The sequence below is a fragment of the Tenebrio molitor genome, chromosome 3 (genome assembly GCF_963966145.1).
Source record: "Tenebrio molitor chromosome 3, icTenMoli1.1, whole genome shotgun sequence".
In the NCBI taxonomy this organism is placed as follows: domain Eukaryota; kingdom Metazoa; phylum Arthropoda; class Insecta; order Coleoptera; family Tenebrionidae; genus Tenebrio; species Tenebrio molitor.
Window position 1 is genome coordinate 20,664,801 of NC_091048.1, and position 26,534 is coordinate 20,691,334.

General features: G+C 33.9%; 7 protein-coding genes across 15 annotated transcripts; 4 read left to right on the forward strand and 3 right to left on the reverse strand.

Moving 5' to 3' along the window:
* The first annotated feature begins 1,968 nt into the window (after window positions 1-1,968).
* Mob4 (MOB kinase activator 4) lies at window positions 1,969-3,252 on the forward strand. The gene is made up of 2 exons (XM_069043401.1): window positions 1,969-2,127; window positions 2,277-3,252. The coding sequence occupies exons 1-2, from the start codon at window positions 2,059-2,061 to the stop codon at window positions 2,883-2,885; spliced, it is 678 nt and encodes a 225-aa protein (XP_068899502.1). The 5' UTR covers window positions 1,969-2,058; the 3' UTR covers window positions 2,886-3,252.
* Window positions 3,253-3,320: 68 nt separating this feature from the next.
* AP-2mu (adaptor protein complex 2, mu subunit) lies at window positions 3,321-6,067 on the reverse strand. Its single transcript, XM_069043386.1, has 6 exons — window positions 5,908-6,067; window positions 5,544-5,749; window positions 5,329-5,491; window positions 5,058-5,276; window positions 3,981-4,494; window positions 3,321-3,928 (listed from the first exon to the last, which is right to left on the reverse strand). The coding sequence occupies exons 2-6, from the start codon at window positions 5,718-5,720 to the stop codon at window positions 3,682-3,684; spliced, it is 1,320 nt and encodes a 439-aa protein (XP_068899487.1). The 5' UTR covers window positions 5,721-5,749; window positions 5,908-6,067; the 3' UTR covers window positions 3,321-3,681.
* Window positions 6,068-6,296: 229 nt separating this feature from the next.
* On the forward strand, window positions 6,297-7,780 carry Pex14 (peroxin 14). 2 transcript variants are annotated; one of them, XM_069043396.1, is made up of 5 exons: window positions 6,299-6,496; window positions 6,548-6,859; window positions 6,913-7,139; window positions 7,191-7,388; window positions 7,440-7,780. In XM_069043396.1, the coding sequence occupies exons 1-5, from the start codon at window positions 6,434-6,436 to the stop codon at window positions 7,522-7,524; spliced, it is 885 nt and encodes a 294-aa protein (XP_068899497.1). In that variant the 5' UTR covers window positions 6,299-6,433; the 3' UTR covers window positions 7,525-7,780. The 2 variants fall into 2 exon arrangements, with proteins under 2 accessions (XP_068899499.1, XP_068899497.1); XM_069043398.1 differs by lacking the exon at window positions 7,440-7,780 and having other exon boundaries at window positions 6,297-6,496; window positions 7,191-7,392.
* Window positions 7,776-11,586, reverse strand: Dd (CTD nuclear envelope phosphatase 1-like protein dullard). 7 transcript variants are annotated; one of them, XM_069043389.1, is made up of 6 exons: window positions 11,329-11,586; window positions 10,964-11,030; window positions 10,493-10,683; window positions 10,211-10,439; window positions 9,978-10,155; window positions 7,776-9,921 (listed from the first exon to the last, which is right to left on the reverse strand). In XM_069043389.1, the coding sequence occupies exons 1-6, from the start codon at window positions 11,425-11,427 to the stop codon at window positions 9,732-9,734; spliced, it is 954 nt and encodes a 317-aa protein (XP_068899490.1). In that variant the 5' UTR covers window positions 11,428-11,586; the 3' UTR covers window positions 7,776-9,731. The 7 variants fall into 7 exon arrangements, with proteins under 7 accessions (XP_068899490.1, XP_068899494.1, XP_068899493.1 ...); XM_069043393.1 differs by having other exon boundaries at window positions 7,776-9,366; window positions 9,969-10,155; window positions 11,329-11,584; XM_069043392.1 differs by having other exon boundaries at window positions 7,776-9,397; window positions 9,969-10,155; window positions 11,329-11,584.
* A 90-nt stretch (window positions 11,587-11,676) lies between these two features.
* Window positions 11,677-13,063, reverse strand: LOC138127350 (uncharacterized). Its single transcript, XM_069043388.1, has one exon. It carries the CDS (start codon window positions 12,931-12,933, stop codon window positions 11,716-11,718), a length of 1,218 nt encoding a protein of 405 aa, XP_068899489.1. The 5' UTR covers window positions 12,934-13,063; the 3' UTR covers window positions 11,677-11,715.
* Window positions 13,064-14,436: 1,373 nt separating this feature from the next.
* LOC138127353 (brachyurin-like) lies at window positions 14,437-15,688 on the forward strand. Of its 2 annotated transcripts, none has more exons than XM_069043399.1 (6): window positions 14,437-14,598; window positions 14,649-14,799; window positions 14,882-15,048; window positions 15,099-15,188; window positions 15,233-15,372; window positions 15,428-15,688. In XM_069043399.1, the coding sequence occupies exons 1-6, from the start codon at window positions 14,523-14,525 to the stop codon at window positions 15,593-15,595; spliced, it is 792 nt and encodes a 263-aa protein (XP_068899500.1). In that variant the 5' UTR covers window positions 14,437-14,522; the 3' UTR covers window positions 15,596-15,688. The 2 variants fall into 2 exon arrangements, with proteins under 2 accessions (XP_068899500.1, XP_068899501.1); XM_069043400.1 differs by having other exon boundaries at window positions 14,439-14,595.
* Window positions 15,689-22,864: 7,176 nt separating this feature from the next.
* Window positions 22,865-26,019, forward strand: LOC138126588 (transmembrane protease serine 9-like). The gene is made up of 12 exons (XM_069042382.1): window positions 22,865-23,028; window positions 23,080-23,230; window positions 23,286-23,452; window positions 23,507-23,596; window positions 23,650-23,789; window positions 23,843-23,995; window positions 24,510-24,519; window positions 25,023-25,173; window positions 25,232-25,398; window positions 25,457-25,546; window positions 25,606-25,745; window positions 25,814-26,019. The coding sequence occupies exons 1-12, from the start codon at window positions 22,950-22,952 to the stop codon at window positions 25,979-25,981; spliced, it is 1,506 nt and encodes a 501-aa protein (XP_068898483.1). The 5' UTR covers window positions 22,865-22,949; the 3' UTR covers window positions 25,982-26,019.
* Window positions 26,020-26,534: the final 515 nt, after the last annotated feature.

Here is a 26,534-nt window from a genome sequence, read left to right on the forward strand (position 1 = left end):
TTCTTAGACGTCATGAATCGATTTGGAGATATCACAGAATGAGAAATTGATGAAAATGTCATTAGAAGTTTATCCAAAAACACGGAAAAGAGCAAGAACAGTGTCTGGAAACAGTTTATGTCATTTTGCGCCGAAAAAAAAGTACTATTGCCGGCAAAAAAAATGGGACATCAACGTCATTGTCTTGACTTTTAATGTTTAATAACCCTTATCTGATTCTAACCCTACTTTAAATTGATTGACGTCATTAAGTATTGTAGATTGTAGGAAATGATTGTAAGTAAGCATGTAGTGAATATTTATTTAATGCAAAGTACCAATGAAAATCTACCTTTATCAAAAGAAGAGGGCATTTGGAAAAGGAAAATAGGAGTATAATAGTAAGTATATTGTGTTATTAGTATTAAAAGTGATACTTTTTTTGACGAGCAATTTGTTTGCATAGCGAGGCGAAGCGAAGCGTAGCCGAGCCACTGCAATAATTGCAAGTCAAAAAAAGTCACTTTTAATACGAATGACACATACTATTTTTTCTCCAACCAAGTAAAGGACAAATCGGGTTTGATTAATTTTTTACAAAGTTGTTCGAAATGTATTTTTTTTAAATTAGTAATTTTAGTTGGTTCATTTTATAATTTTGAAATAATTTTTAAGTCTAGTATTAAAAGTACTTTTAATACTAGGAGGCAAAAGTGTTGCCTTTTAGAGCCCGATTTCAAGTCAGGGTGACAAATAGGTGATGCAGCGCAAATGTGTAGCTATCTTTGTCCTACACATTAATTACTAATATGCGTCATCTTTCTCAAACTTGCAATTTTCTGCCGTTACCATGACAATACAAGTTGCAACTCAACTTGAAATCGGCCTCTAAGTAACACATAACTTTTTTCTACAGTTACGAAAACATCAACTTTAGTGACCAAAAACGATATTAAAACTGACCATTTTTAAGACGGTTGGAGAAAATAGTATATTATGTTATGAGGAGCAAAAATGAAGTTTTATGTGCTGCGGCTGGTAGATTGGCTGCCGAACGCAGTGAGCGAGGTCTTAAAATCCTCGCTAAGTCGCTACGCTCGTATTTCAATCTGGCCTCTCGGGCAATTAGAAAAGCCCAATTTACACAGAACCTCGTTGCATAAATAACTATTATGTGATGCGATAATTATTGTTGTGCGGTGTGTATTTTATTATGATCGATTTGCAAGAATAAAACTCTAACGTAACTATAATTGATTTCATATAAATGTTCATCAAGTGAGCTGTGCATTTGTAAAAGCACCTTTAATTTAGTTACATTACAAAAGTCACATTTATGAAGGTCATGTCCAATAAATCTTTACTTGGTAAAAATACAAAGACAAAAACAAATAAGAATTACTTTAATTTAATCAGTAAAAAGACGTAACTTTTGACGTGCTTTTGAAATCAGCAATGTTAAAATGGACAAAAAGTGAAAAATTAGTCAAATCGGGTTCGCGCAGAGCAAGCAACTTTGAAAGTCAAAGTCACTAACTTTAGCTTTACTACCAACAGAAAATCAGATTTTCATGGCTTGCTTAGATGCACATTTATATGAAGTTGAGTATAGATATTAAATTCTCAACCTATTTTATTGCCTCTTGGGAACTGTTTGTAACTTTCTGTTAAACATTTAAAAGCGTAAATGTAACCTTAAATGTAATATTTGACTATGAAGACACTCACTTAAAATTTAAATTACCAAAGTTTCACAAACTCATTGTAAATGTACAAAATGATAAAACTTCTAAACACTTATGTATAGCTGTAAACTTGTACACGTTTTGTTATTTAGTTTGTCATCAACATTTTAGGGCATTTTTCCATTCTTATACCTTTTTATGCTGGCAGTCTTGATACAGCACCAACATTTCATACGATTTAATTTTTCACTTCACTGCGTCAATTTTACAAATCAAATTTGAAAAACAATCTTTTATTCGGTTATTTTTCGTCCGCCGTAGTGGTATCACATTACGGTCAGCACTGCCTCCCTAAGAACTGTCAACTTGATTTGCCATTCCAGCAATTCGATTAATGTCAAAGATGAAGATGGCCGATGGTTCTACAGTTTTGCGAAGAAATAGGCCGGGCACCAAAGCTAAGGTAAACCAACTTGTGGATATCTAGCTTCGCGCGAACTAGACCTAGACGTAAAACGCCCATATAACCTTCAAATCACCAATCAATAATTCTGTGATACACCTATTCCCAGAGCTTTTTTCAAATTTGCCTTATCGATTTTGACGTTATAGGACTTTTGTCGTTGGCCCGACGAGCCTTTTGAAGAAATGGACAGCACATTAGCCGTCCAGCAATACATCCAACAGCTGATCAGACATAATCCTGCCAATATCGACTTGATTTTAAAAATGCCCGACTCACAAGATGAAGGGGTGTGGAAGTACGAACACTTGAGGCAGTTTTGCATGGAGTTGAACGGGTTGGCCGTTCGGCTGCAAGGTGAATGCCATCCCGAAACTTGCACCCAGATGACAGCCACTGAACAGTGGATTTTCCTGTGTGCTGCTCACAAAACACCAAAAGAATGTCCCGCTATTGACTACACGCGGCACACCTTGGATGGTGCGGCATGTTTGTTAAATAGCAACAAATATTTCCCAAGCAGAGTCAGTATTAAAGAATCATCAGTAGCTAAATTGGGGTCAGTTTGTCGACGCGTCTATCGAATTTTTTCACACGCATATTTCCATCACCGGTCGATTTTCGACGAGTTTGAAAACGAGACTTGCTTGTGCAAGAGATTTACGCAATTCGTGACTAAATACAATTTAATGTCGAAAGATAATCTCATTGTACCTATTCTTGAAGAAGACAGCACACCGGGAGAATCTGAGGCGTAAGTTTCTGGTTACAAAACGACAACAGCAGACATGTAAACTTTCAAAGTGTCAACAACACTTCTTTTACTCAAACATACCTCTGTTGGTATTGCTACTTGTTCATACTGAACAGATTCGTTTCTTTCAGTTTTTATTGTCATTATTTTAAGAACTTAATGTGCCGAGCATCTCAAATATTTTTTCCACATTTGGTCATGTGTTATGTTATTGCGGCGGCTTTATGCCCTATATGCTTATTCAAGCAAATCACCATTCAGTGTACATCAGTGGACTTTATTTTATAGGAAACTAATTAATGTAAATATTTATTTTCAGTTAGAGTTTATCTAGAGATAGTAAACATGACAAATAAATTATTACAGTAGAATCGATTTTTTTCAATGGTATCATTTCCTAGATCTCATTTATTACCATGGAATCCAGTAAAATCCTGTGTGATCATTTATTTAGCTACAATTTATTTTCAAGCTTTTATAACATTACACTTCACAAATATACATAGTTATACCTTTTCTACAAATTAACAGTGGAAATTTTCACATGAAAATATTTGAGAGCATACCTTGAATTGTTTGCAATACACTTGTCTCTATTCCAACATTAAGCTTGTCTTGACAATATAATTTAATAAACTTACGAGTATTCCTTCATATAACAAAAAAATACATTTTACATTCGAATAATTGAAAGAATATGACAAAAATAGGTAAAAGAATAGTTACAAAATAAAATAAGTGGCAATAATCCATATGTGAAAGAAAATCAAATGAATATTTATAACATTTTCAATATAAATCTAACATCGAGTCTCGTACAGTCCACTGCGGCCAATGTATCGAACCCATTTGATAACATCGTGGTCAGAGTAATTGAGTTTAGGTTCGAACACCTTCAAATATCTTACTTTGAATCCAGATGGCGCAAATGGGACTTCGAAGTTCATAGAAATCGGTGGACGTGTCCATTTTTTCTTCGTATCGGTTTCCAACAGTTCGATTTCAGCAGATAATTGAGTTTCTTTCATCCCTGCCATGCGTTTTATCCTGAAAAGAAATAATGCGACCGACCGTTAGGTAAATATCCAATGGCACTCACTTCCAAACTATTGCATTTTCCGAAGCTTTGTACTTGGCTTTGCCTTTCAAACAGATCAATTGTACGCCGGAAGTGTTCAGCGGAGTTGGTATCTTGACTTCGATCTTTTGGCCCAAGAGAGACGGCTTGAAATTGCTCTTCAGTACAACTTTCACTTCCATCTTAGTACGGCCAACTTCACGTACTAATGGAATTACCCGAAACGGCAAAGATATGTCTTTAGTTGTACGATATCTCATCAATTCAAATTCTCCATCCGGTGGAATAAAACTAATGGAATGTTCTGTTTCGAATTTACTTAATTTCACGCATTGGTGGAATTGACAATCGTCGATTACCACGACTGGCTTGCCGCCAGAGCGGGTTTGATCGGAATCGGAAGTCGACCCTAGACCGCCTTTACCTTTCGCATCCATCACGATTTTGTCGTTGATTCCAAATTTGCATTCTGGCATGCCGGACAAGTAAGATTTCATCACTACTTTACCGGCCACGTGGGCCGAGAGCACCTGACCTACACAAAATTATAATAATCTAGAGATAAACATGCCATCTAATTTATGTCATAATATTATTCTCCTGTCAGGTTTTAAAAAGTTGCAAAGTTTCATTTGAAACTTAAAAAAGCATGCTTTTAGTAATAAAAACGAAGCAAAATGTGCCACATGACTATAAAAGGTCGATTATTTTCGATAGGTTGGTAATACTTTTGAAAAACTGCTTAGAGTTAAGGTTTAAATCTAAACAGTGGCGTGCACAAGTCATTTTAACATTTGTTGATTATTTGCTAAAACAAACGTACGCCTATGCCTATTGTCAAACACGAAATTGTGAACAGAATGACCAACATTTGCATTGCCAACATATGAAAAAACGTCACAATCTTTTACAATCACTTGGTAGAAAAATGCATTCAACGGGAAAACGTTAGCAGAAAATAGAATTTAAAATTTTCATACTTATATTTTACCCCAAATTTGACGTGTCCAATAAGAAAACACAAAAACATCACAATATGCTGTCGTCGCTTTTTTCAGCTGAATAGAAAAAAAATCACAAGTTTACTGCTTCAGTTACCTTGAGGTGACATCAGAAGGTTCACATATTCCAATACATCCAAAAACAGTTCATTGCGGCGATATTTGATACCCTCGCGCCTCCACCCAATTTGTCCGGTAACTTGCGAAGTAATCTGCGCTTGTTCTTCTTTTGTGGCTGACTTGATCCCTTGCTGTGTGATAAACGTCTTTAGAACTCCAGTGTCAGTATTTTGTGGATAACCAAAATCCAAAATTTCTGCAAAAACGCTTTGAATCTAGTGAATGTAACCTTCGAGAGAAATATCTACCATCTAGAAGTTCATAAATGAGAACAAAATTATTTTTAATGTTTTCTTCAGAAATCTTTCCAAAATATGATTGCATAACTTCAATAATTTTCAACAGAAACTCAAAAACCATTGCAGCATTCACATTCTGCTTAGTTACAGCTGCAATCCAAATGTTTGCTCTCTAGAAAAACTGAAATTAGTACATGTGCAGTTGTTCATGGATATTGTTACACCTTGATATGAAAGAAAGATGTGCGTGCTATGTTTGTTACAGGAGAGCGAACTTGTTGTCTGGCGTGGATAACATTGACGCGAAATGCATCTACTGCATTCCTACCGATATCATCCCTGTAAACGCGGGAGATCAGCACCTCGCCCTTATGGTTGTACACGAACAACCCTCCAATCATTGTGCCGACCTCTACTTCCAACTACAACTCTGAAATCGACCATGTAATCATAAAAATCTACCCAAAGCACTACGTATCATCAAAATTGTGTTACTTTTCAACCTCTACCACTGCAAAATTAATGTTAAAAAAAATGAATTGTTATGTTCAGCAAGTAGCAATGTCTCATAGCAAAAGGCAAACTTACACAAATATAAGGTCATTGAGAACCTTTGTCGCACACAGCTCTGTGATTTAACAGAATTATTAAATAAAGCCGAATTATATTTTACGCAGCCATTATCCACCCACTTTTTACTTTTGACACCTTGACAACTTGTCACTGTACTAGTCAATGAACGTCACGTACTCATAGCTTCCTTGCAATCCTTGCATTAAATATCCTTTTACATGTAAGAAATTTTGGACTTGCACAAATACCTATTTTACATTAAAATTGTCCTGAAATGAAATGAAACGAAGAATCACTACGCAAATTAGTTACTTCAAATTTGACCTAGAAATCGTTCTGACTAGATTTAGTGACATTAATATTTTTAAGTTTAGTAAAATTTGACAGCAATGACATTGTTTTTCTTAACCTTGGAATTTGATATTGATATTAAAGTTTTAATAACACTGTGATTTCTAGTAATTACGGTGTTTAGTGAAATGTTACATTAGCCTCAGTTTTGATTAGTGATTCAGTTACTTGGTTGTATCAAATTTGTACGATGTCAGATCAATCAGCTGCGACAGAAGTGAATCACAATGGACCTAACGTTCGAGAGGATTTAGTAAGCAGATTTTTTTAAAAGTTCAATAGTTTTTACATAAACAATATTTAGGTCAACACGGCCGTCAAATTTCTGGAGAACCCAAACGTAATTAAAACGTCACTAGCAGAACAACAAAGATTTCTTAAACGCAAGGGCTTAACTGAAGAAGAAATTAGACTGGCTTGTGAAAAATCGGGTGCTTATTCTTACCACGAACAGAGAAGTAGAGGACCACCTGCATTGCCACCAACAATAAACCCTCTAGTTCCATATCCTACCACTGGTCCTGTTCAAATTAGTTTATTTGATAGAATAAGAGAAATTGTACATAATGTGGCCATTTTTAGTTTTGTAGGTTACATAGTTTATAAATTTTATGAGGTGAGTAATAACATGAATGTTGTTGTTTAAAACTGGGTATATTTTTATTGCAGAAATTTATAGCGCCATTTTTATTTGGGAAGAAAAAGAAAAGTATAGAAGAATCACTAGAAGATTTAGACAAAAATATGAAGGAATCTGTAAATGAGTTACAAAATAATTTAACTAGCGTTAAAGTTGAAGTAGATAAAATTAATCAGGGAGCGGAGAGCAACACCCAGAGGCAGTTGTCAGACTTGAAATCTGAGATTGCTACAGTGAAGGGTCTTCTGTTAAGCCGGTAATTACTAAAAATATAAGATTAGCAAAGTCTACAATGAAAGTATTGTAGTAATCAATTCCCACCTGTGTCCAAGAGCTCAGTAGTCCGTCCATCAATACCTGCATGGCAGAAAACTAGCATCAGCCAAGATTCTGATGCTGATTCAGATCCAGACAGAAAAGCTGAAGATCTGTTGGAAGTAGGATCAGGTTCCGGATCTGAACATGAACATAATACCAAGAACAGTGACTCTAGTCTAGATATAATGTAATTTGTTTATCATAATTTAAAAAAGAAACTATTAAATTTTAATTTCAGATCATTTTCATCAAAGGATAGTGATTTTAAGAGACACAAACCAAAACATGATGATGATGATGACGATGAAGATGACAAAGATTAAAATCTTCCACTTACTGACATTAATAATAAGATGATAAATGGTAAATAGGTTACAAAGATAGTGTAATGTTAGAGAGGGAATCGCTAACTATGAAGTTTTCAGAGTTTACTTTTCATTGGGGGGTAATAATAATGTTGACATTCATTTTGGTTTTAACAGAACAAATTTTTATCTCAATAATTTTTTAACTGACAAAACTGACATAACATCTTCCATCATATTTTACTATTGGTGTAAATAAAATATCTCCATTCTACTTAAATAGTTTTTATTTCACTGTAAAAGGTCATTTTTATTAGGTACTTTGTTCCAAGTTTGTATTAGAATTACTGTACATTTTTGAAATAAAATATTTACAAAATTAACCTAGCACTAGAGCTATGAATAATGTCACGTTGTAACTATAACATTTTTTTCTAACATGTATGGAGCCATTTAAATGTAAACAAAGGAAATTTGCCAAATAAGTACAACTGAACAGAGCGCCCTTAGAAGCACAACTTGAGTCCACTTAACTCAAGCATTAAAAAAAATTGTCATCCAAGTGGACTTAAATTGTGATTGTAATAGTTGAGATGCAACTTTCGCCTTTTGAGGCTGTGATTACCTACCATACTTCTAAATGTAACATTCAACACCCTGACATTATTTACCTAAACTAAACTATTCGCGATTAAGAATTTTTAACAAATCTGTATCAGCGAAGAATTAGCACCTTATAAGACCTAATACTTTCAACAGTAACATTAAGACAGTGTCACGATTTTGTACAAAATATTTACAGGCCAGATATCTAAATTAGATCCTAAATTTTAAAGTAAAATTGTGCTGTTGGCAAGTATTTACTGTTAATTAACTCAGTAGTACTAACGTTTATTATTAGTTGTTAGGCTGTCAAATTCAATTGTTATTTCTTAAGTACAGTAACTGCAATTGAATGTTAGTTTGAAGCAAAGGAAAAGATAAATTCAATATCTTTCATCTAGCGCTAATCGAGGCACCGAATTTATGATATGCTCACTCACTCACATAAATGACAAGTTGATTCCTTAAAAACCTCAGCAATTTTTTCTGACAAGCAAAGTCGCCTCGGTTTAGTAAAGCTGTATTGTATAAACTACAGAAAACTACTGTATATACATTATTGTTATAGAGCAGACTACACTCAATAATTTCAAACACAACCTTATAGTACAAAATCATTGTAGGTATACAATTTTTCAACTATACAAACATTAATATTTTCTGATGCAGAAAATATCGATTTTTAAATATTAATCTGAGTCTTGGAAAACTTACGCTATTTATTACATTGATTATATGTACACAAGATAAAATTATTAAAATTAATGAACTGAGGTTGAACTTGTTACACAATAAAAATGTACTTACTTAACAGACTCAACTATCAACATTTTAACCTTTATTAGTAATGAAATAAGTGTCTTTGGTCTAGAACGGCTCATAATAAAATTCCGTGAAAGAGTACAACAATTCGTAAAACAAAATTTTGACAAATTATGGAATGGTAAGAGTGTACATCTATCATATGTCGTTCACACTCAAAACTGAAATGTATACTCCTTCATTGACAATCAAAACCACAAACATCAGCGGCAATAAACTACATAGAAATAAAATAAATAATGCAAAAATTCAAATGAACAATTGAATATAAACAATTAAAAATATAAAAATAAACAACAGTTTTGTTTTTAAATATTATTAGTTGTAATGACGTTTACTTCCGATGTGTAGGTAGGAGTGTGGAAGATGAACAAAGTGTAGGTGACAGACATCACAATTATCTTCACAGATTGAGCACTACGACTGATTGATTACCTGCATTCAACGACATCGTTATCAGGTGTCCCTTTACATGGCAAAAAAATAAATAAATAAAACGAACAAACAAAAAAATAAATAAAGGCAAAAATGGTGTTGGCTTTTTTTTTCCGAATCTAAAGCCTCTACTGCGATTGGTTCTCTACTACGCGCCTATCAATTCGGACCAATCGCAGACAACGCTTTCGTTGCTGGCATAGAAACGGAGCCTTAGTCGTAAAGAATAGAAAAAAGCTTGTCTTAACGATTTATTTACTAATCTACAAATAATTTCGTTTAAATCTACAAAAACGAAAAGGACCACTTGCGTGATTTCGCAATCACAACAAAATTTATTTTTTAAAACAAACTGTTTTATTCATTCAGTTGCACATTCTTTGCGGAATGCGCGATTTGAATTTTTTAGTGTCTTTGGTTGAATCGAATTCTTGAACTTGTGTCACGATATTATCGATACAATTTTCGACTTGATCAACGATTTTATTAGGAGTTTCGATTCGATGGATTTTAGTGAAACTGCTGTTAACGGGGATATCTGTTCTGTTAGGACGGCTGAAATTAAGATGCACTGAATATGGATGAAACTAGCTGAGACTCACCTGTTCTACCAAAGCCGATGCAAGTGGAGATTCCTCGACAACACCGACCGGACGTCCGCCGTGAACCGCAGCGCGTCCAAAACAGGAAGCAGATTGAGCAATGCTACATCTGTGGGATCTGAGAACCACGATTTTATTGGGATTGCATTGTCTGCGAAAAAACCACATCTCTCAATTCTCTGTGCTTCTAATAATTTTCAAAACTTTTATTATCACGTCTGAACGGGACGGACACCACTCACCGGGATAAGCGCGGTAAGCCCCGGGACTGTTGTCCAGTATAAAAACACTGGAGAGATCGTTGCAAATGGCCCCCAGATCTTTCGTGTACGAACCGAGATCTGGGGTGCAGTGCTGCCTGTAGAACCGCCTCTGCAGGATCCCTCTGCCGGCATCCAGTTTGTCCGCTACGGCTGCGCCGTAGATCTCCATGCTGGCCGTAAAAACCACCAACTCGTACCATTGCGAAACCTACGATTTTCATTTAGAAAATTACAATTCCGACGCGGATTCGATGAGCTTACTATGTCTAGGAAGAAGTCCACGTGTGGCCTCTTGTGGACAAAAAACCGCACCGGGTGTCGGTCTATCACCACTTTAAGTACGAAATCTGGGGGAGTACCCGGCCTGACCGTCTGCCTCACCACACCATCGTGATGCGAGTGTATTAAAGTTTCGTCCAAGTCGAGAACGAGAACCTTTCTCTTCACTATACCTAAACATAAAGTCAGCATATCTCAACATCATAATTGACGAGTCTTTCATTACTGTAATTATGCAATGACACAGACTATTCAAAAGACAACTTGCACAATTGCAAAAGTGGGTGAAAATTATGGTTGCCAAAATGAATTAAATGAACATGTTTTAGTGCCAAAATCTCAAACTTGGCACTCTTGTAAATTTATTTATAGCGAACCATTAGGTTTTCAAAGGTAAATTTCATAAAACCCCAATTAAGGGGATCAACCGGACAAATAATTAATCATACTTACTAAGTCTATGTCTTGATAACGGTGATAAGGGAAACAAATCGTATTTAACCGACTGATGCTGTATGATCTGAAACGGAAAATTTGAGGATTAAAGGACCGTAATGAAAAAATTGGCCGAATGCCAAATATACAAAAAGTAAATTTAACCTTGCAACTGTGTCTTACGTGCAATTATAAACCATAATTCAGGTATTTATTTATTGCAGGCAATAAAAATTCATCTCCCATTCACGCTTATCTAAATGTCAAAACTGTCAAAACACTGCTATTATTGTTTAAAACAACAATGAATTATGTTCAGCATTTGGCAGGAATTATGAGACGCCTAATGACAGTCATTGTTTAGTATTTTTAATACAACTTACAGCTCTAGTTTGCTTTTTTATCATAAAACACAAACATGTCCAAACTCTCGATGCTAAAAGCATAAATGCTCGTAGTCCCATTTGTAATTGTTTCAACATTGAAAATATTTTTTTTCCTACACTTTCTCACAATTTAGACACAAGAAGGATACAGTGGGTTTTGTTGATTTGTTATTTCACTTTACTTATCACATTTTAACTTTTACCCGATTTGTTAACCGCCATTAAAATCGACCCAGAGAGCTTGACACTCTTGTGACAGATGCGCATGCTCTCATAACCTCAACAAATTAAAGGCCACTGCAATACCAGCTTCCACCACCGCTGTCTTTCAAAAACAAAACAATCTATTGGCAAATTTTTTAATCAGAACAAGATTACACATGATTAGAGTTCATTCAAAACCGCTTTTAATTTGTTTAAATAATCAAACTCAAAATTAAAGGCCTTGTTCTCGATGTTTAACAACAAGTTTTTAACATCTTGAACAGGAAATGCCCCAAGATCTTCCCTCAAACGTTCCAAAGATCCTACTGAAATAAAATAACATAACAATTCAGCAATCCATTCAAAATTTACAGGATCTTTGTCGCTTATAATAAAAAGAATCTGGCATACGGGTACAATAATTATGTACATGTAACTCTCAGGTACAATTTTATAAATATATGTTAGGGCTTCTATGTAAAATTTGAACTCGTCATCTACAGGCAACAAGTTCCTTTCTGACGCGTAATAATTTAACAAGAGACCCATTTCTTTTGTAAATTCACTTAAATTCAATTTCAACTCGTCCACCAGACGATTCACTTTTAAATTATCGATATAGCCACATACATTACAAAGAAATTGAATTAAATATCTAACATTTAAATGCTGTTCATGTGACACAAATATTTCAAAGTTTGAGTCACAATCAGCATCCCCTTTAACAGTTCGATATGCTGTTACTGCAGACAACAATAACTCTCCTTTAATAAAATCTACATTTATTTTTGTGTCATCTGTTATTGCAGCCAACGTCTTTAAGGTGATCACTAACAACTCCTTATTTGTAGAACTACACAGTACAAAATTAAACCTGTCAACATGTTCTTGCTCTATAAATTTTAATTTATCAAACATGAACGATATTGCATGGGTGAAGCGCATCACTTGTGTTAGAATGTAAGGGTCATCTGAATGCAACAGATGTAAAACGATTTTAATCTCTTCTTCTTTTAAATTTTTTTCACATTTAGCGCACATCAAATTCGCAAATATTCCTACTACTATCTCGATAAATCTAGGCTCATTGTATTTGACTAAAGCGGAACACGCTAAAGACGGGTAAGAAACTTGGAACAAATAGCGAGACACGTCTATTTCTTCCGTCATGTCCCACAAAAAACATAAATTGTCCTCCACTTCGCTGCTCCACTGTAAGTCGGAAAACTGCAACAGGGTGTTCAGGACAAATACTTCGCTGTACATTGTATCTCCAATAGCGTCGCCGCGGAGTTTCTTTGCAGTTTCTTGGTCGATTTCGTCCGCAGTAATGTTACTCGAAGCGGTAGCTTCTTCAGGTTCTGGGTTTTGATCACCCGAGTCTTCGTTTACCTCCATTGTTTAGACACTACAAGTTCCGAGAAAGCAAAATATCGATTCACCACATAAATGTTTATCTTTATATGTATTCGAAAAATAGGTTAAGTTTTGTTTTGATACTCCTGTCATCTGTCAAACGAACTACGAACATTTAAATTGTATTGTTGGTTGCAGAACACATATTAAATCTTTATAACAGTAGAGGAGAGTTGCCTTATTTGACCGCCTCCAAATTTGGACCACCCATTATTTCCGCTCTGAATGATAAGTGCTCAAATTTGACGCCAAGATCTGTAATCTCATTATCCATAAAAAAAAATGCCACGTTGCACCCCTTTTGGAAATTGCAATGATAGTGGAGACACAAAATTGTAAACTCTTGCGGTGTACAGCTATATTTCAAACTGTTTGCTAAGAAAATATTCCCTTCAACTTTAAAGGTAGGTTTCTTATCTTTTATATCCCTCATCTGCAGTTTATTAGCGACAATTGAGAGTCAATTGCTCGATGATATTTCAAAAGGTTATTTGTTGTAGTCAAACTTTAATGAAAAATGTGTTGTTTCCTAAAATGGACCAATACAAGTTGTCGAAATTGGACCGATTATTTTTAGGCACCGATTTTTTTCTTTAGTTTATTGTCATTGGTATTATGTATATATCTTTCTAAATACAAAATCTGATTTAGAGAAAGCTATAAGAACTTACAGAAATAATGAAGCGGGATTGAACAAATGCTAAAGATAATGTACACAGAGCCACTCTAAAACGTCATTTAGAGAATAAAAATAAAATCGTCATTGATTAGACAGAGGTATTAGGCAGACCTACTGATTTTGACTGAGAAATAGAAGACCTTCTCGTTCAACATATCTTGAAATTTGAAGAAAGATAAAGAATCAGCTGTTAAAAGATCGAAAAAAAAACAACAGAAAAAAAATCTTCAAAAAATAAAGTAGTTCTGAATCTGTTCGGAACAAAGCTCCGAAATAGAGAGCGAAGAGGATGCAGAGTGTTTATATTGTAGAGGTACCTACTTGGGTTCTAAACAAGAAAAGGCTTGTTACAAAGAGTGTTGTCAATGGGCACACGAAAATGGTGCTGGAGTTGGAGAGGGTGATGATTTCATTTGCGATCTGTGCATGTTATGGGCAATATTAGAGAGACAGGTTCAAATTAGGAACCCTCCGGTCCAATTTACGAAACCGGTTGCCTAATTTGAAACATATGCAGTTTTCATATTTTTTTTTTGCTAAATACTGTTTCTGTTTATAACATATTCATGTGTTTCGTTACTACTTAGACACACTAAAGTTATTATTTTTGGATTTCATTAAATAAAAATTACAGTTTTTGATACTGTTTTTGCAAGTGGTCCAATTTAGGCTACTCTCCCCTACAACTTTTTACACTTGGATTTTTTAAACAGGAATCTCAAGGACCAAATATCTAATACTACTAACGTTAGTACCTATTTATTTACAACCAAGATTAATGGATTGGTAGTTAATCAAATATATAAATGGCTTCCTCATCCATTAGATAAAATCCATTTAATAAAGATAATTACTTAATTGCGTTTTTGAAAATGTATAATCTGTCACGAAAATGAAAACCTTGTTGGCAGTGTTTCTATATTTTTCTTCAGTTTGGTCCAGAATTCCAATCGATCGAGCACCCGGTAGTATGTCAATTGGGTTTTTTATTAAATTGTTATTTTAAATTCTCTTCCAGAATCACGAATAATTGGTGGGAAAGAGGCTAACGCCGGTCAATTTCCCTGGCAAGCGGCCATTTATCTTGAAACTCCTACTGGAAGGTATTTTTGTGGAGGAGCTCTTATAAGCAATCAATGGATTCTGACAGCTGCTCATTGTGTTTATGGGTACGATCTAAGACAGAAACAAACTTGAAATTTACTTGCAATAGTAAAACTTAATCGTTTAAGTAATTTTAATTAATTACAGTGCGGAACAGTTTACAATTCAACTGGGATCAAATAATTTACAGTCAAGTGACGATAATCGGTTAATTGTAGCCGCCACAACCTCAGTTGTTCACCCAGATTACAATCCAGACACTCTTGAACACGATGTCGGTCTTATAAAGCTTCATATGCCAATCACTTTTACAGGTACGATCCCTTAATAGTCATCAAAATCACTTTAATTTATAACTTTGTAGACTACATCCAAAAGATCGTTATAGCAAATTTTGGACAAATTTTCGATGGTATTGTAGTAACTGCCACGGGATGGGGTCAAACCAGCGATGGTAACTAATACATCTTTCACAACTTGAAATAATGTTAAATTTAGGTACCGCCGGACTTACTAATGAGTTGAATTATGTCGATTTGTCCATCATATCCAATGCTGAGTGTCAGATTACTTACGGGACACAAATTAAGAGTGGGATGGTGTGCGCCGTGGGTAATTTCAACGAAGGAATTTGTGTAGTAGGTTTAATAAAGTAATATTTATTCATACATTCTGATGTTCGTCAATCAAAAGGGTGATACTGGAGGTCCATTGGTGAAGCCTGGAATTAAAGGAGACCCTCTGCATGTCGGAATTGCAAGTTTTATGAGCCAAAACGGATGCGAAACTTCAGAACCCACCGGATATACAAGAACAGATATTTATCATAAGTGGATTTCAAATGTAACCAGTGTTCTGTAAAGAATACTCATTCAGTTACTTGTTATGGAATGAAAATACATGCAAAACACATAAGAAGCAAGTGTTTCAGAATAAAATATTCCAATCCCAAGAGTGAGAATTTTTACTTTCTATTATTAAAAATGATTTCGGAATTATTACATTCACTAACGGTCGTGGAGAATAGTATATTGTATATCAAGAGTTGAATTTTCAACACGTGGTATACACGATATTTTTCCGACGACCACAAAAAAAAAACGCTAATATTCGGCATCCCATCAAACTTCAAATATTATTCGACAGAGCTGCGGACAAAATAATTATGCCGTTGCGCGGAGATAGACATCGTTAATCATCGGCCCGTGTACAATATAAAAACACACAGCTGTCGGCCAATCAGATTTCTCAAATTTTTCATTGTACACGGTTAGGCTGTTCGTTCGTGTTCGTGTTGAAATCGTTTGCAATTTTAAATTTTCACTAAGGAAAAACCGTGTGAAATGTGCCATATTTCACAGTGGTCGTCTGAAAAAGTATATTCTGTGTTAGAGTTTGGCAATTTTACCCTTTGGTGTTGCCATGTGTTGTATTACATAGTAGGCATATAATAACAAAACAATTGTACTTTTGAGTTGTCATAATAAAGTATTTCGTGTTCGCTGATACTGTATTGCTGATTCATTGAAACTCTCACATTCTGTAACGAGGTTAGAATGAAAATTCGATCTACGAGTGGAAGATTCCGAGCGCGAGCGTTAGCGAGTGTGAGGAACCACGAGTAGATCGAATTTTCATTCTAACCGAGTAACAGACTGTATTTTCTCCACGACCATCTGACACTGACAGTTTTGAAATCCATGGCAATCGTTGAGCATAATTATGGAATATTCATTCAGTTACTTGTTATGGAATGTTTACTTTCTATTATTAAAAATGATTTCGGAATTATTACATTCACTAACGGTCGTGGAGAAAATATATTCTACTACAATGAAATCTTATTGTACAGGGTTGCGATTATGTATGGAACCGGCTCCGTTCTGCTAAAATGGTTTACGCTTGAACCCTGAAATTTTAAATGTACTTAGGACCCATTAAAAGCTACTTATAAAATTAAAAACAAAAAAAGATCCATAAGTTTTCAAAATAGAAAGGCAACTTGATTTTTTAAAATGGGAACATGGGTTAAATGGGGCATCATTAAAAAGCTATTTTTTTTAGAATTAAATGGTAAAATAGGTTTAGTGATTTGTTCGACAGAATCTTAGAAAAAAATTAAAACTTAATTAAAACAAAATAAAAACACGTAAATGAAGCAGCATTAAAATCCGTCAGAAATTAGAGAAAACCAAACCTAAGGCAGTAGAGAATATCGCAGTTCGTTTATTTCATTTCTCATTGAAACGTCTGATCGAGCATATTAACATAAGTTTAATATTTGAAACTTTATCATTCAGTTAGGTATACAGTAGTTGTTTTCTAAGTTTTGTATACTCTTAAAATTTGATATCGCTTCACACACCTTGCTATAAATGATATCAATGAAACTAAAATGACAAAACTAAACGAAGCAACGAAAATTTAATAAAATATTTCAATTAATATTTGAACAATAGGTATGTTTCACATTTGTTAAAAAAAAAATGTTTTCTAAGAATCTGTCGAAGAAATTACCAAACCTATTATATCATTTAATTCTAAAAAAATAAGCTTTTTATTTTGCTTTATATTTTGAAAACTTATGGATAAAAATAGTATATTAAAGAACGAGTTTTATAAGGGTTGATTTGGCGCACGAGTCCCAGGTGTAGAAAACGACCAGTAGGGGAGTTTTCTATGGGACGAGTGCGCCAATGCCCTTATAAAATGAGTTTTTTATGTTATTTTTTAGAATTTGCACCCTTGTTTTTAATTAAAAAAAATAATTTTTCAAAATTCTGGGGAATTTTGTATTAATTGGTAATTCAAGGTAACGGATGCAACTACATCTGCAACAGATGTTAAAAAGTAGAGTTTGAACGTTAATATTGGAAGTTTTTCGGTGTTAATGACAATAATACACTGAAACATTGATAAAAAATTTCTTAGAGATCCATTAAACTATGAGTGCTTTAATAGATAGCCATAAACAACTCCAAATTGAATACAATAGTAGACCTATTAGAGACGCAAATTCTAAAAAATATTGTTTTGCATATCGTAATGAAAGTGGCACTTTTTTACACGCAAAATCGTAGTGAAAGTAGCACTTTTTTACACGAAAAATCGAAGTAAAAGTAGTACTTTTTTGCATCATTTTATTCCATTTCCTTGGAGATGATTGTCAAAGCATACCCATATTTTTTGTAATTTTTCCTAAATCCTTTTAGCTCAACTTTTTTCGAAATGCAAAAAAATAGTGTGTACAACACGTTATGAAAGTCTCTTTTTTTCACTTATTTGCTTGATTAACTCGGGCTACGCCCTCTTTAATCAATCTGCAAATTCGTGAAAAAAAGTATGACTTACATAACTATTAAAACATTTGAAAAGTAGCTTTCAATGAGTCTTAAGTCTATTTAAAATTTCAGGGTTCTAGCTTAAACCATTTTAGCAGGACGGAGCCGGTTCCATACATAATCGCAACCCTGTATATTTTGATTATCAGCATCGGAAGGAAACACATTTTTACTACAGTAGGGAATTGTAACAACAGTAAATTACTAGATATAAATCAGTATTAATTATTCAATTAAATTCATTCAAAGATCACCTTTACATAATAAAAAGCCATGTTTTTCAACAATTGATTTGGTTACCTAGTATTTATTTACCTGCACTTTTACATTATTTATATTTAAGTATCTGTTTTATAACATGTAAGAAGAAAAACCGTGAAAACGAAGAGCTTTCGGGAAAATGTTTATTGTCTGCATAAACGCACATAAACATTCTTCTTACATTCGCCATGAATCAGGATCATGTCTGTTTTCTCATCGTTCGAATACATTTTAATCGTCGTATTTTAACTTTTTCGTAAATGCCAGTTGTGACAAATAAAATAATTGGAAGCAAAGCTATCATGGATTCATAATTTCATTTTAAAACAATACGATATTTAAAATAGCCACGTTAACTTTGTAAATGTATTGTGGGTTGCATTTTCAATTCCGCGGGGCTCATTATCTATACATAATATATCGAGTGATTCAAAATGATTGTGGATAAGTATGGCAACTATGTACGAAAATGTATGTGGCAATCGTGTGGGTGGGGTAGAGTTGGCATTTGTATGACATTTTTTTTATATCATTGCACGTTCACTTGACAATTTTCAAAATTGCGCGACTATGAACTACCAGAGAAATGTCACCTATATCCATGGATTTATTAGTACTGGATACGGCAATACCCTATAAACGTATGTCGACTTTGAAAAAACATATCACAGACTTCGGTACCTTCCCCCATTTCATTCTAACCTGTATTAAAATATGTTTCTCTCTGTTATTACAATACGTATGTCGTTCTGATGTTTCGCAAATGTCAATTTTGAAGTTTGAAATTAATTCAAAAGTCTGAACCTGTGGTCTGAACTGTCATAAAATTTCCTGAATTCGTAAAATAGAATAATTGCAATAATGAAAACCTGCAGAATTTGTTCTACTCCTTATAGTTCTTCAAGACAAGACTTATCTTTTCACTGGTATGTACCTAAAATAGACGATTCTTTACAAATACCGAAGACCTGGGTGAAAAAATGATTTCAGTTTTCCAAAAGAAACCTTCTTAAGAAACAAATGGATATCAGTGTGGAAGAGACAATCAAAGTTGCAAACGATACGGTTATTCTGATTAGAATGAATGTAAAAAACCATGCAAAATTTTAAAAAGGGTTTGTATAGGTATCTTCACAATACCTGAATTTTCATATCACACTTAATGCCCCCTTTAATCTCAATTTCGCAGAAGAACATTGTAGTGGCAACAAAGGTAGAGCGTATAAAACTTAAATATTTAATTTCTCTTTTATAACTTACTTACCTATTTTTAAAAATTGTTAGAAAATAAAACTACGGCTACAAAATCAGTAGATTCGAGATATAATGCAGATGTAACAGTAGAGCATTTTAGTAGCCCTCGAAAAACAAAACGACATGTAAATATGATCCAACATGTTGACGAGCAAAGGGAAATAGGTACACTACGAATGTAAGAAAACTGCGAAAGCTCTAAACAAAAATAAGATAAGAAGTAAACTTAACAAAGTTGTATTATTTAATAATGAATAAATATAAAAATCTGTTACGACTAATATTTATTTTGGTGTTTTTTTGTAAGTTTCATGGATACTTGTGAGTTTGAATTTACGCACAAATTAAAGTTAAGTGGTTCACGAAAATATAGGTAGTTGTTGAAGGCAGACAACTCTCTTCACCTTTGTAGTCCAAACCTGGATTTCCTTTTGTGAAATCTTTACCAACAGCATTGTCAGCGTTTCACATTAGAGGGAAAAATACCTGGCTTTAGACGAATTAGTCATTCTTAATATGTTCAAGTTCCAAAAGAATAATAGTTGATAGAGTTAACGGTTCAAATACTCTCGAACTATGCAAACTTCAGAGAAACAGATTAGAAAAAAAATGACACGAATGACAGGAGAGTAATAAATAATTTATAGATTGAGAATTTAAACCAATCAGAGTCGGGGGACTCGCTAAAGGATAGTGTTAATACCCAGATAATGCGTTGAGAGCGACGGAAATAGATGGTACGTCTTGTTCAACTATGATGGCTGTACACCGTATCCAGTACTAATAAATCCATGCCTATATCCTATTCACACAGTTGCCACATAAATTTCCGTATATAGTTGCAATACTTATCCACAATCATTTTGAATCACCCAATATTAATACGTGAAGGAAAAGCTTTGTACCCCTTTTTAAGCAAATTGCGCGCACGGAGTAGTGTGAAATTTGGCATAGTTAAAGTTTATATGGAGAAGTGCAGAAAGATAAAAATGTATGTATAATATACAGGATCCCCAAAAAAAAAAAAGACGAGTCCATAGCTCCCTTATTTATCGGAGGATTTTAATTATCTATACACTAAATTAAATGGTTATGAATAGACTACAAAATGGCCTACAAAATTCACGTAAAGCCCCAAGGGCTTCAAGGGTAAACTGTAATAGTTATTTTCATATGAGTAGCGCTGTCAGATCACTTTTCATGTATGAGGCCGAAATCTGAAGCACGAGGCGTCAGCCAAGTGCTGCAAAACAGGCCGAATACCTGAAAACTGACAGCGCACGAATATTGAATAACATTTTTCGTGTTCGTTTAGGCAAAATCTTAAAAAACATCAATTTATTTTACATTTTGAGGTTATCTTTGACAGATGTCATGTTAGGTATATAACCGGGAAAGTTTATATATTTAGTTATATGTATATGTACCACTTTCCTGGTTATGTACGGTCGGTGGACAAATAAAACTGGGACACTTAAAATTTAATCTGTGTAAATCAGACTATTGAATTGTCAATATATTTGTCAGTGTATATACAATATGTCATATCAAAGTTAACCTATTTGTGATAAAGCCGTAATTAAACGATGCAAATTTGTAAATTTTGACTTATGTGATTGTCATTTTTGTCCCAGTTTTATTTGTCCATCGACTGTATCTCAGGAAACGAGCACGAAATAATTTTTTTTTAAATGCGAACACATACTTTTTTTGTAATTCTGATAGAGATTTTTATTCTGAAAACAACAATGTATGACATTATTGTATTACCTCAAATAAGAAAAAAAATAAAAAAAAAACAACACTACATAACAAATGACGAATAATAACAAATGGCTGGTTGAAGAAAAAGTAGAAGAAGTTGATAGGTTATTATCGATATGATACTTATCTACGTGAATTTTCAATTTGTTATTATCCTTAAAAGATTTTCCAGGACATACAGTACAAGGTAATTTTTGAGATCCACTAGAATGACTATTTTGAGATCCGAATTGCTTCTCATAATCCATGAAGTAGATGGAGTGTTATTAATTGCTTCATTTTTCCTTCTTGTGTTTTTATTTTTTGAGGAAAATGATTTACACAAAAACGATTGGCCCATTAGTCCATGAATTCTTGTCCTATGAATTTTAAGGCCCTTTTCGTTTTGAAAATCCCTCTTGCAGTCATAAAATATAAATAAAAGTCATATAATTTTTTTTTATTATACCTGAATCATATAATCCCTGTTTTTGACACTAAAATGCGTGCGAAAAAGGGCCTTTAAAATACTAAAGCTTTAAGGGTTGCTTCTTAGGTAACAAATTCACCTGCATTTTGAACAATAATAAATAGACATTTATACACAATTTAAGATAGCAACGAAACAACAACAATTGACCATTTCTATATCAACGATTAATGACACAGATTACTTCGGAAAAGGTATTTCAATTTACTTTTTTTGTTATAATATTCAGATTGTAGTGCAGGTATAATAAAAAATTGCGTATGATACACGTTTATAAAGGCCTTTAAAAAAGCACTTGCGACGTTAAAAGCACTCCGCTACGCGTCGTGCTCTTAAACTCGTCGCGCGTGCTTTAAAGGCTTTCTTATAAACTTGTATCATAATATGCTATTTTAGAATCTGCGTCTCTAATAGGTCTATTATTGTATTCAATTTGGAGTCGTTTAATAGATCTCTAAGAAATTTTTTATCAATATTTCATTGTATTATTGTCATTTACACCAAAAAACTTCCAAAATTAATGTTCAAACTCTACTTTTTAACATATGTTGCAGATGTAGTTGCATCCGTTACCTTGAATTACCAATTAATACAAAATTCCCTAGAATTTGAAAGTTTAATTTTTTTATTTAAAAATTAAAACAAGGGTGCAAATTCTAAAAAATAACATAAGAAACTCGTTTTATAAGGGCATTGGCGTACTCGTCCCATACAAAACTCCCCTACGGGTCGTTTTCTACACTTGGGACTCGTTCTTTAATATACTATTTTCGCACGCATTTTAGTGTTAAAAACAGGGATTATGATTCAGGTATAATAAAAAAGATGTTTTATTACTTTTTCATGTTAATTATTTTATTATCGCTTTTCCAATTTCCGGGGATCTAGATTAGATTTAGAGAAATAAACGAAGTAAGTAGCTTTTTCCATTTCCGGGGATCTAGATAAGATTTAGAGAAATAAACGAAGTAAATAAATATATCTTATAATACAGCAGCTTTAGATAATTCACCACTAACGTCACCTGCAATAATTATTGCATCTGCAATAAAAACATTACCAAAGAATAACTTTTATCGAGAGTAGCTTCATAAACACTTGTATACTTTCTAAATTAGTAGGAAAAATGAAAGTTTTCTTGGTAATATTTTTCTGGGTTTCTTCGGCGTGTTCGATGATACCCGTTGAAAAAATTCCAACAAGAGGTGAAACACGATAACAATTAGTTGATTCGATCTACGTAATTTTTGTTGTAGAATCACGAATAATCGGTGGAAGTAACGCAAGAGCTGGTCAGTTCCCTTGGCAAGCTTTTATCATCTTGGACAATCCGACCGGTAGATATTTTTGTGGAGGAGCTCTCATCACCAACGAGTGGGTTTTAACAGCAGCTCATTGCGTATATGGGTAAGTTTAATAATCATCGTTCATTGTCATATCAATTTAAACATTACAATTTAAGAGTAACACTGTTTACCATTCACTTGGGATCAACTACTATACTCACTGGAGATGAAAACCGCATAATTTTATCAACTGCCACCTACACGGTTCACCCACAATACAACCAAAACACTCTGGAAAATGATGTTGGTCTCATCAAGCTCCACATGCCTATCACATTCACAGGTACTACACTTTCATTAACTTAACAAACTGTTCATTTTCTTCTGAAATCAATAGATTACATCCAGCCCATTGCTATTGCAAGTACGGGACAAACTGTCGAAGGAAGTGTCGTAACAGCGGCGGGTTGGGGTCAAACGAGTGACAGTAAGTTTTAAAGTAATCTAGATGTCTCAGAACATGTCTTAAGCTATATTTAGGTGCTGCCGGTATCAATAATAATCTACAGTACGTCGAGTTGTCCATCATTTCTAACGCTGAGTGTCAGATAACCTACGGTAGCCAAATTAAAGCTGGGATGGTCTGCGCCGTGGGAAATTTCAACGAAGGCATCTGCATTGTAAGCTAATATTCAAAGATGTGTCTTTTTAAACTAAACTAAACTTATCAAAGGGTGACACTGGAAGTGCTTTGGTACTACCCGGAGGGGAACCGGTCCATGTGGGAATTGCTAGTTTCATGAGCCAGAGCGGATGCGAAAGTACAGATCCAACAGGATACACAAGAACCGATATTTATCACAGTTGGATCTCAAATGTAACATCGGCTCCATAAATACATGTGTACATAAACCGTTGTAAATCAGTACCAACAAAAATAAAAATAATTTCCTTTGAAAACTTTGCTTTGATCGCTAACGCTCCACTTCGTGGGTGTTGGTAGAATGCCATTTCAGTTTCTGTTATAAATTCAGTAACACTAAAATGTTTCATTTTATGAGAAATATCAAAATGGGTCTTACAAAATTGATTCAATCAAATTTTGTTTTTAAATACAGTGTTGTTTGTATTATACAAATGTTCAAAACATGTTTTTCTACTCCTATTGTATTAATACTGTAATTATTAAAGTGTTTTTCATTAAATAACAGGGTTCACCACCCACGGCCCGTTGAATAATAACTTCAAAACTCACTGGAAATATCATAGCAACTAGTTTATGAAATCTAATCGCAAATTTTAATCCAAGGGTTAAAGTATGCAAAGTAATAATTTTAAAACATTAGTTTCAGTTTGTTTAATTATGAAACTTATTTATCAATTTCTCTTCATAGTCGTAGAAAAATGATAGTAGTCTACTCGCGGATAATGGCTATTACGCACTCGGATGAATTATGCTACTCGCCTTCGGCTCGTGACACAAAATCATCCTCACGAGTAATAGTCATCAACATCCGCTCATTGAATAATATACCTACTATTAATTTACAGTTAATTCATAGAGCTAAAGTAAATTACCACAATAATCTGCTGGTTGTAATTCTAATCTTTGTTATTGACTTTTACAACGGAAAATTATCCGAAAAAATAATTATTAATTTAATCCAAATTTCGTAATCTTTTCAATAAAGATAAAATGAAATAAATACATACTTACTAGGATTTTCTTCGCAGTGTAAATGTTTGATTTTAATATTCCACTTGTTGGCCTTAGAGTGAAACCATCTAAAATGAGTACCTTTATCACCATTTTCTCTTTGTGTGTAACATTATTTGTTGTTTCAACACATTCTGCTCACGCTATTGGTAAGTTCACACTAACACATTTTTTCTTTATTAAATTTTCACCTCAGGAAGTCGCATAATCGGTGGAGAAGTAGCTAGAGCGGCGGAATTTCCTTGGCAGGTTGCCATATATGTGGACACAGTTGATGGAAAGTTTTTTTGCGGAGGATCTTTGCTCAACAGAGAATGGATTTTGACAGCTGCACATTGCTTGTACAAGTAAGTTTGTACATGGGCAACTGTACAAAACTTACATTTTCTATTTTCTTCGAAAAAGTGGACGACTTTATACGATCCAGTTAGGATCAACCACCTTACAATCGGGAGATGCAAATCGCGTGGTTGTTGCCACTTCGACTGCAGTTATTTTTCCAAACTTTGATCCAGAAACTTTGGAACATGACATCGGTCTCATTAAACTCCACATGGAAATTACTCTAACTGGTACAAAAGAGTTAAAAAAAAAGGCCAATTTATACACGAACTCGTTCAATTTTTGCAGACTATATACAACCAATTACTCTGGCCGAAGTAGGTGATACAGTTGAAGGGATGCCCGCCATTGCCGTAGGATGGGGACAAATCAGTGATTGTAAATTTACCGTTCGATTAAGTAGGTACATCAAAAATTTATTCGAATTAATTTTTTAGCACTTAGTGGATTAGCCAACGATCTTCACTACGTGACAATGGTCGTAATATCGAATGCAGAATGCAGGCTGACTTATGGCGACCAAGTTAAGAGCACCATGTTCTGCACTGTTGGCAATTACAACGAAGGAATTTGCACTGTACGTTTTTAAATATTCTTCACCCAAATCACTTTAAACCAATTACTCAAATTTTGATTTATTTTTAGGGTGATACTGGAGGACCCTTGGTAATAGCAAAAGGCATAAACAGCTATGTACAAATTGGTGTCGCTGGTTTCTTTAGTAGCCAAGGATGTGAATCTATGCATCCTTCAGGATATATAAGAACAGATGTGTACAACGATTGGATCTGGAATACAACTCAATCACTTTAAATATGTGTTTTGTGCAAATAAAATTACGTAATACATTTTTTTGCATATCGTAATGAAAGTGGCACTTTTTTACACGAGAAATCGTAGTGAAAGTAGTACTTTTTGTATCATTTTATTCCATCTCCTTGGAGATGATTGTCAAAACATACCTTTTTTTTTGTAATTTTTCATAAATCCTTTTAGACCAAATTTCTCAACTTACATCGCTATGCAAAAAAATAGTATGTACAACACGTTATGAAAATGTCTTTTTTTCACTTATTTGTTAATTAACTCGGGCTACACCCTCGTTAATCAATCTGCACATTCGTGAAAAAAAGTATGACTTTCATAACTAGTTGTACAAATAACTATCTACTTATTGTACAAAATAAACTCTTTCCCCTTAAGAAATAATTAATTCTTGATGTGACAGTTCCGATTATTATCTTTAATTTAGATATGTGGGTATTAACAATCGGATTTAAAATATCCTGTCAGTAAGACCATAAAAATTCATTATATGATTATTTCCTTCATGTGTTTAGCAACCAATTGCGTGACAAATATTGAC

Coding starts and splice junctions, on each gene's coding strand:
- Mob4 (XM_069043401.1), top strand. CDS start 2,059: ATGTCAAAGATGAAGATGGCCGATGGTTCTACAGTTTTGCGAAGAAAT. Junction 2,128..2,276: donor GGCCGGGCACCAAAGCTAAG/GTAAACCAACTT, acceptor TTGACGTTATAG/GACTTTTGTCGTTGGCCCGA.
- AP-2mu (XM_069043386.1), bottom strand. CDS start 5,720: ATGATTGGAGGGTTGTTCGTGTACAACCATAAGGGCGAGGTGCTGATC. Junction 5,492..5,543: donor CATCTTTCTTTCATATCAAG/GTGTAACAATAT, acceptor CAGTTTTTCTAG/AGAGCAAACATTTGGATTGC. Junction 4,495..5,057: donor CCTTCTGATGTCACCTCAAG/GTAACTGAAGCA, acceptor AATTTTGTGTAG/GTCAGGTGCTCTCGGCCCAC.
- Pex14 (XM_069043396.1), top strand. CDS start 6,434: ATGTCAGATCAATCAGCTGCGACAGAAGTGAATCACAATGGACCTAAC. Junction 6,497..6,547: donor CTAACGTTCGAGAGGATTTA/GTAAGCAGATTT, acceptor AACAATATTTAG/GTCAACACGGCCGTCAAATT. Junction 7,140..7,190: donor AAGGGTCTTCTGTTAAGCCG/GTAATTACTAAA, acceptor AAAGTATTGTAG/TAATCAATTCCCACCTGTGT.
- Dd (XM_069043389.1), bottom strand. CDS start 11,427: ATGTTGAAACAATTACAAATGGGACTACGAGCATTTATGCTTTTAGCA. Junction 10,684..10,963: donor GTTATCAAGACATAGACTTA/GTAAGTATGATT, acceptor CTTTATGTTTAG/GTATAGTGAAGAGAAAGGTT. Junction 10,440..10,492: donor TGGACTTCTTCCTAGACATA/GTAAGCTCATCG, acceptor TGAAAATCGTAG/GTTTCGCAATGGTACGAGTT.
- LOC138127350 (XM_069043388.1), bottom strand. CDS start 12,933: ATGGAGGTAAACGAAGACTCGGGTGATCAAAACCCAGAACCTGAAGAA.
- LOC138127353 (XM_069043399.1), top strand. CDS start 14,523: ATGAAAACCTTGTTGGCAGTGTTTCTATATTTTTCTTCAGTTTGGTCC. Junction 15,049..15,098: donor TATGCCAATCACTTTTACAG/GTACGATCCCTT, acceptor ATAACTTTGTAG/ACTACATCCAAAAGATCGTT. Junction 15,189..15,232: donor ATGGGGTCAAACCAGCGATG/GTAACTAATACA, acceptor TGTTAAATTTAG/GTACCGCCGGACTTACTAAT.
- LOC138126588 (XM_069042382.1), top strand. CDS start 22,950: ATGAAAGTTTTCTTGGTAATATTTTTCTGGGTTTCTTCGGCGTGTTCG. Junction 25,399..25,456: donor CATGGAAATTACTCTAACTG/GTACAAAAGAGT, acceptor CAATTTTTGCAG/ACTATATACAACCAATTACT. Junction 25,547..25,605: donor ATGGGGACAAATCAGTGATT/GTAAATTTACCG, acceptor TTAATTTTTTAG/CACTTAGTGGATTAGCCAAC.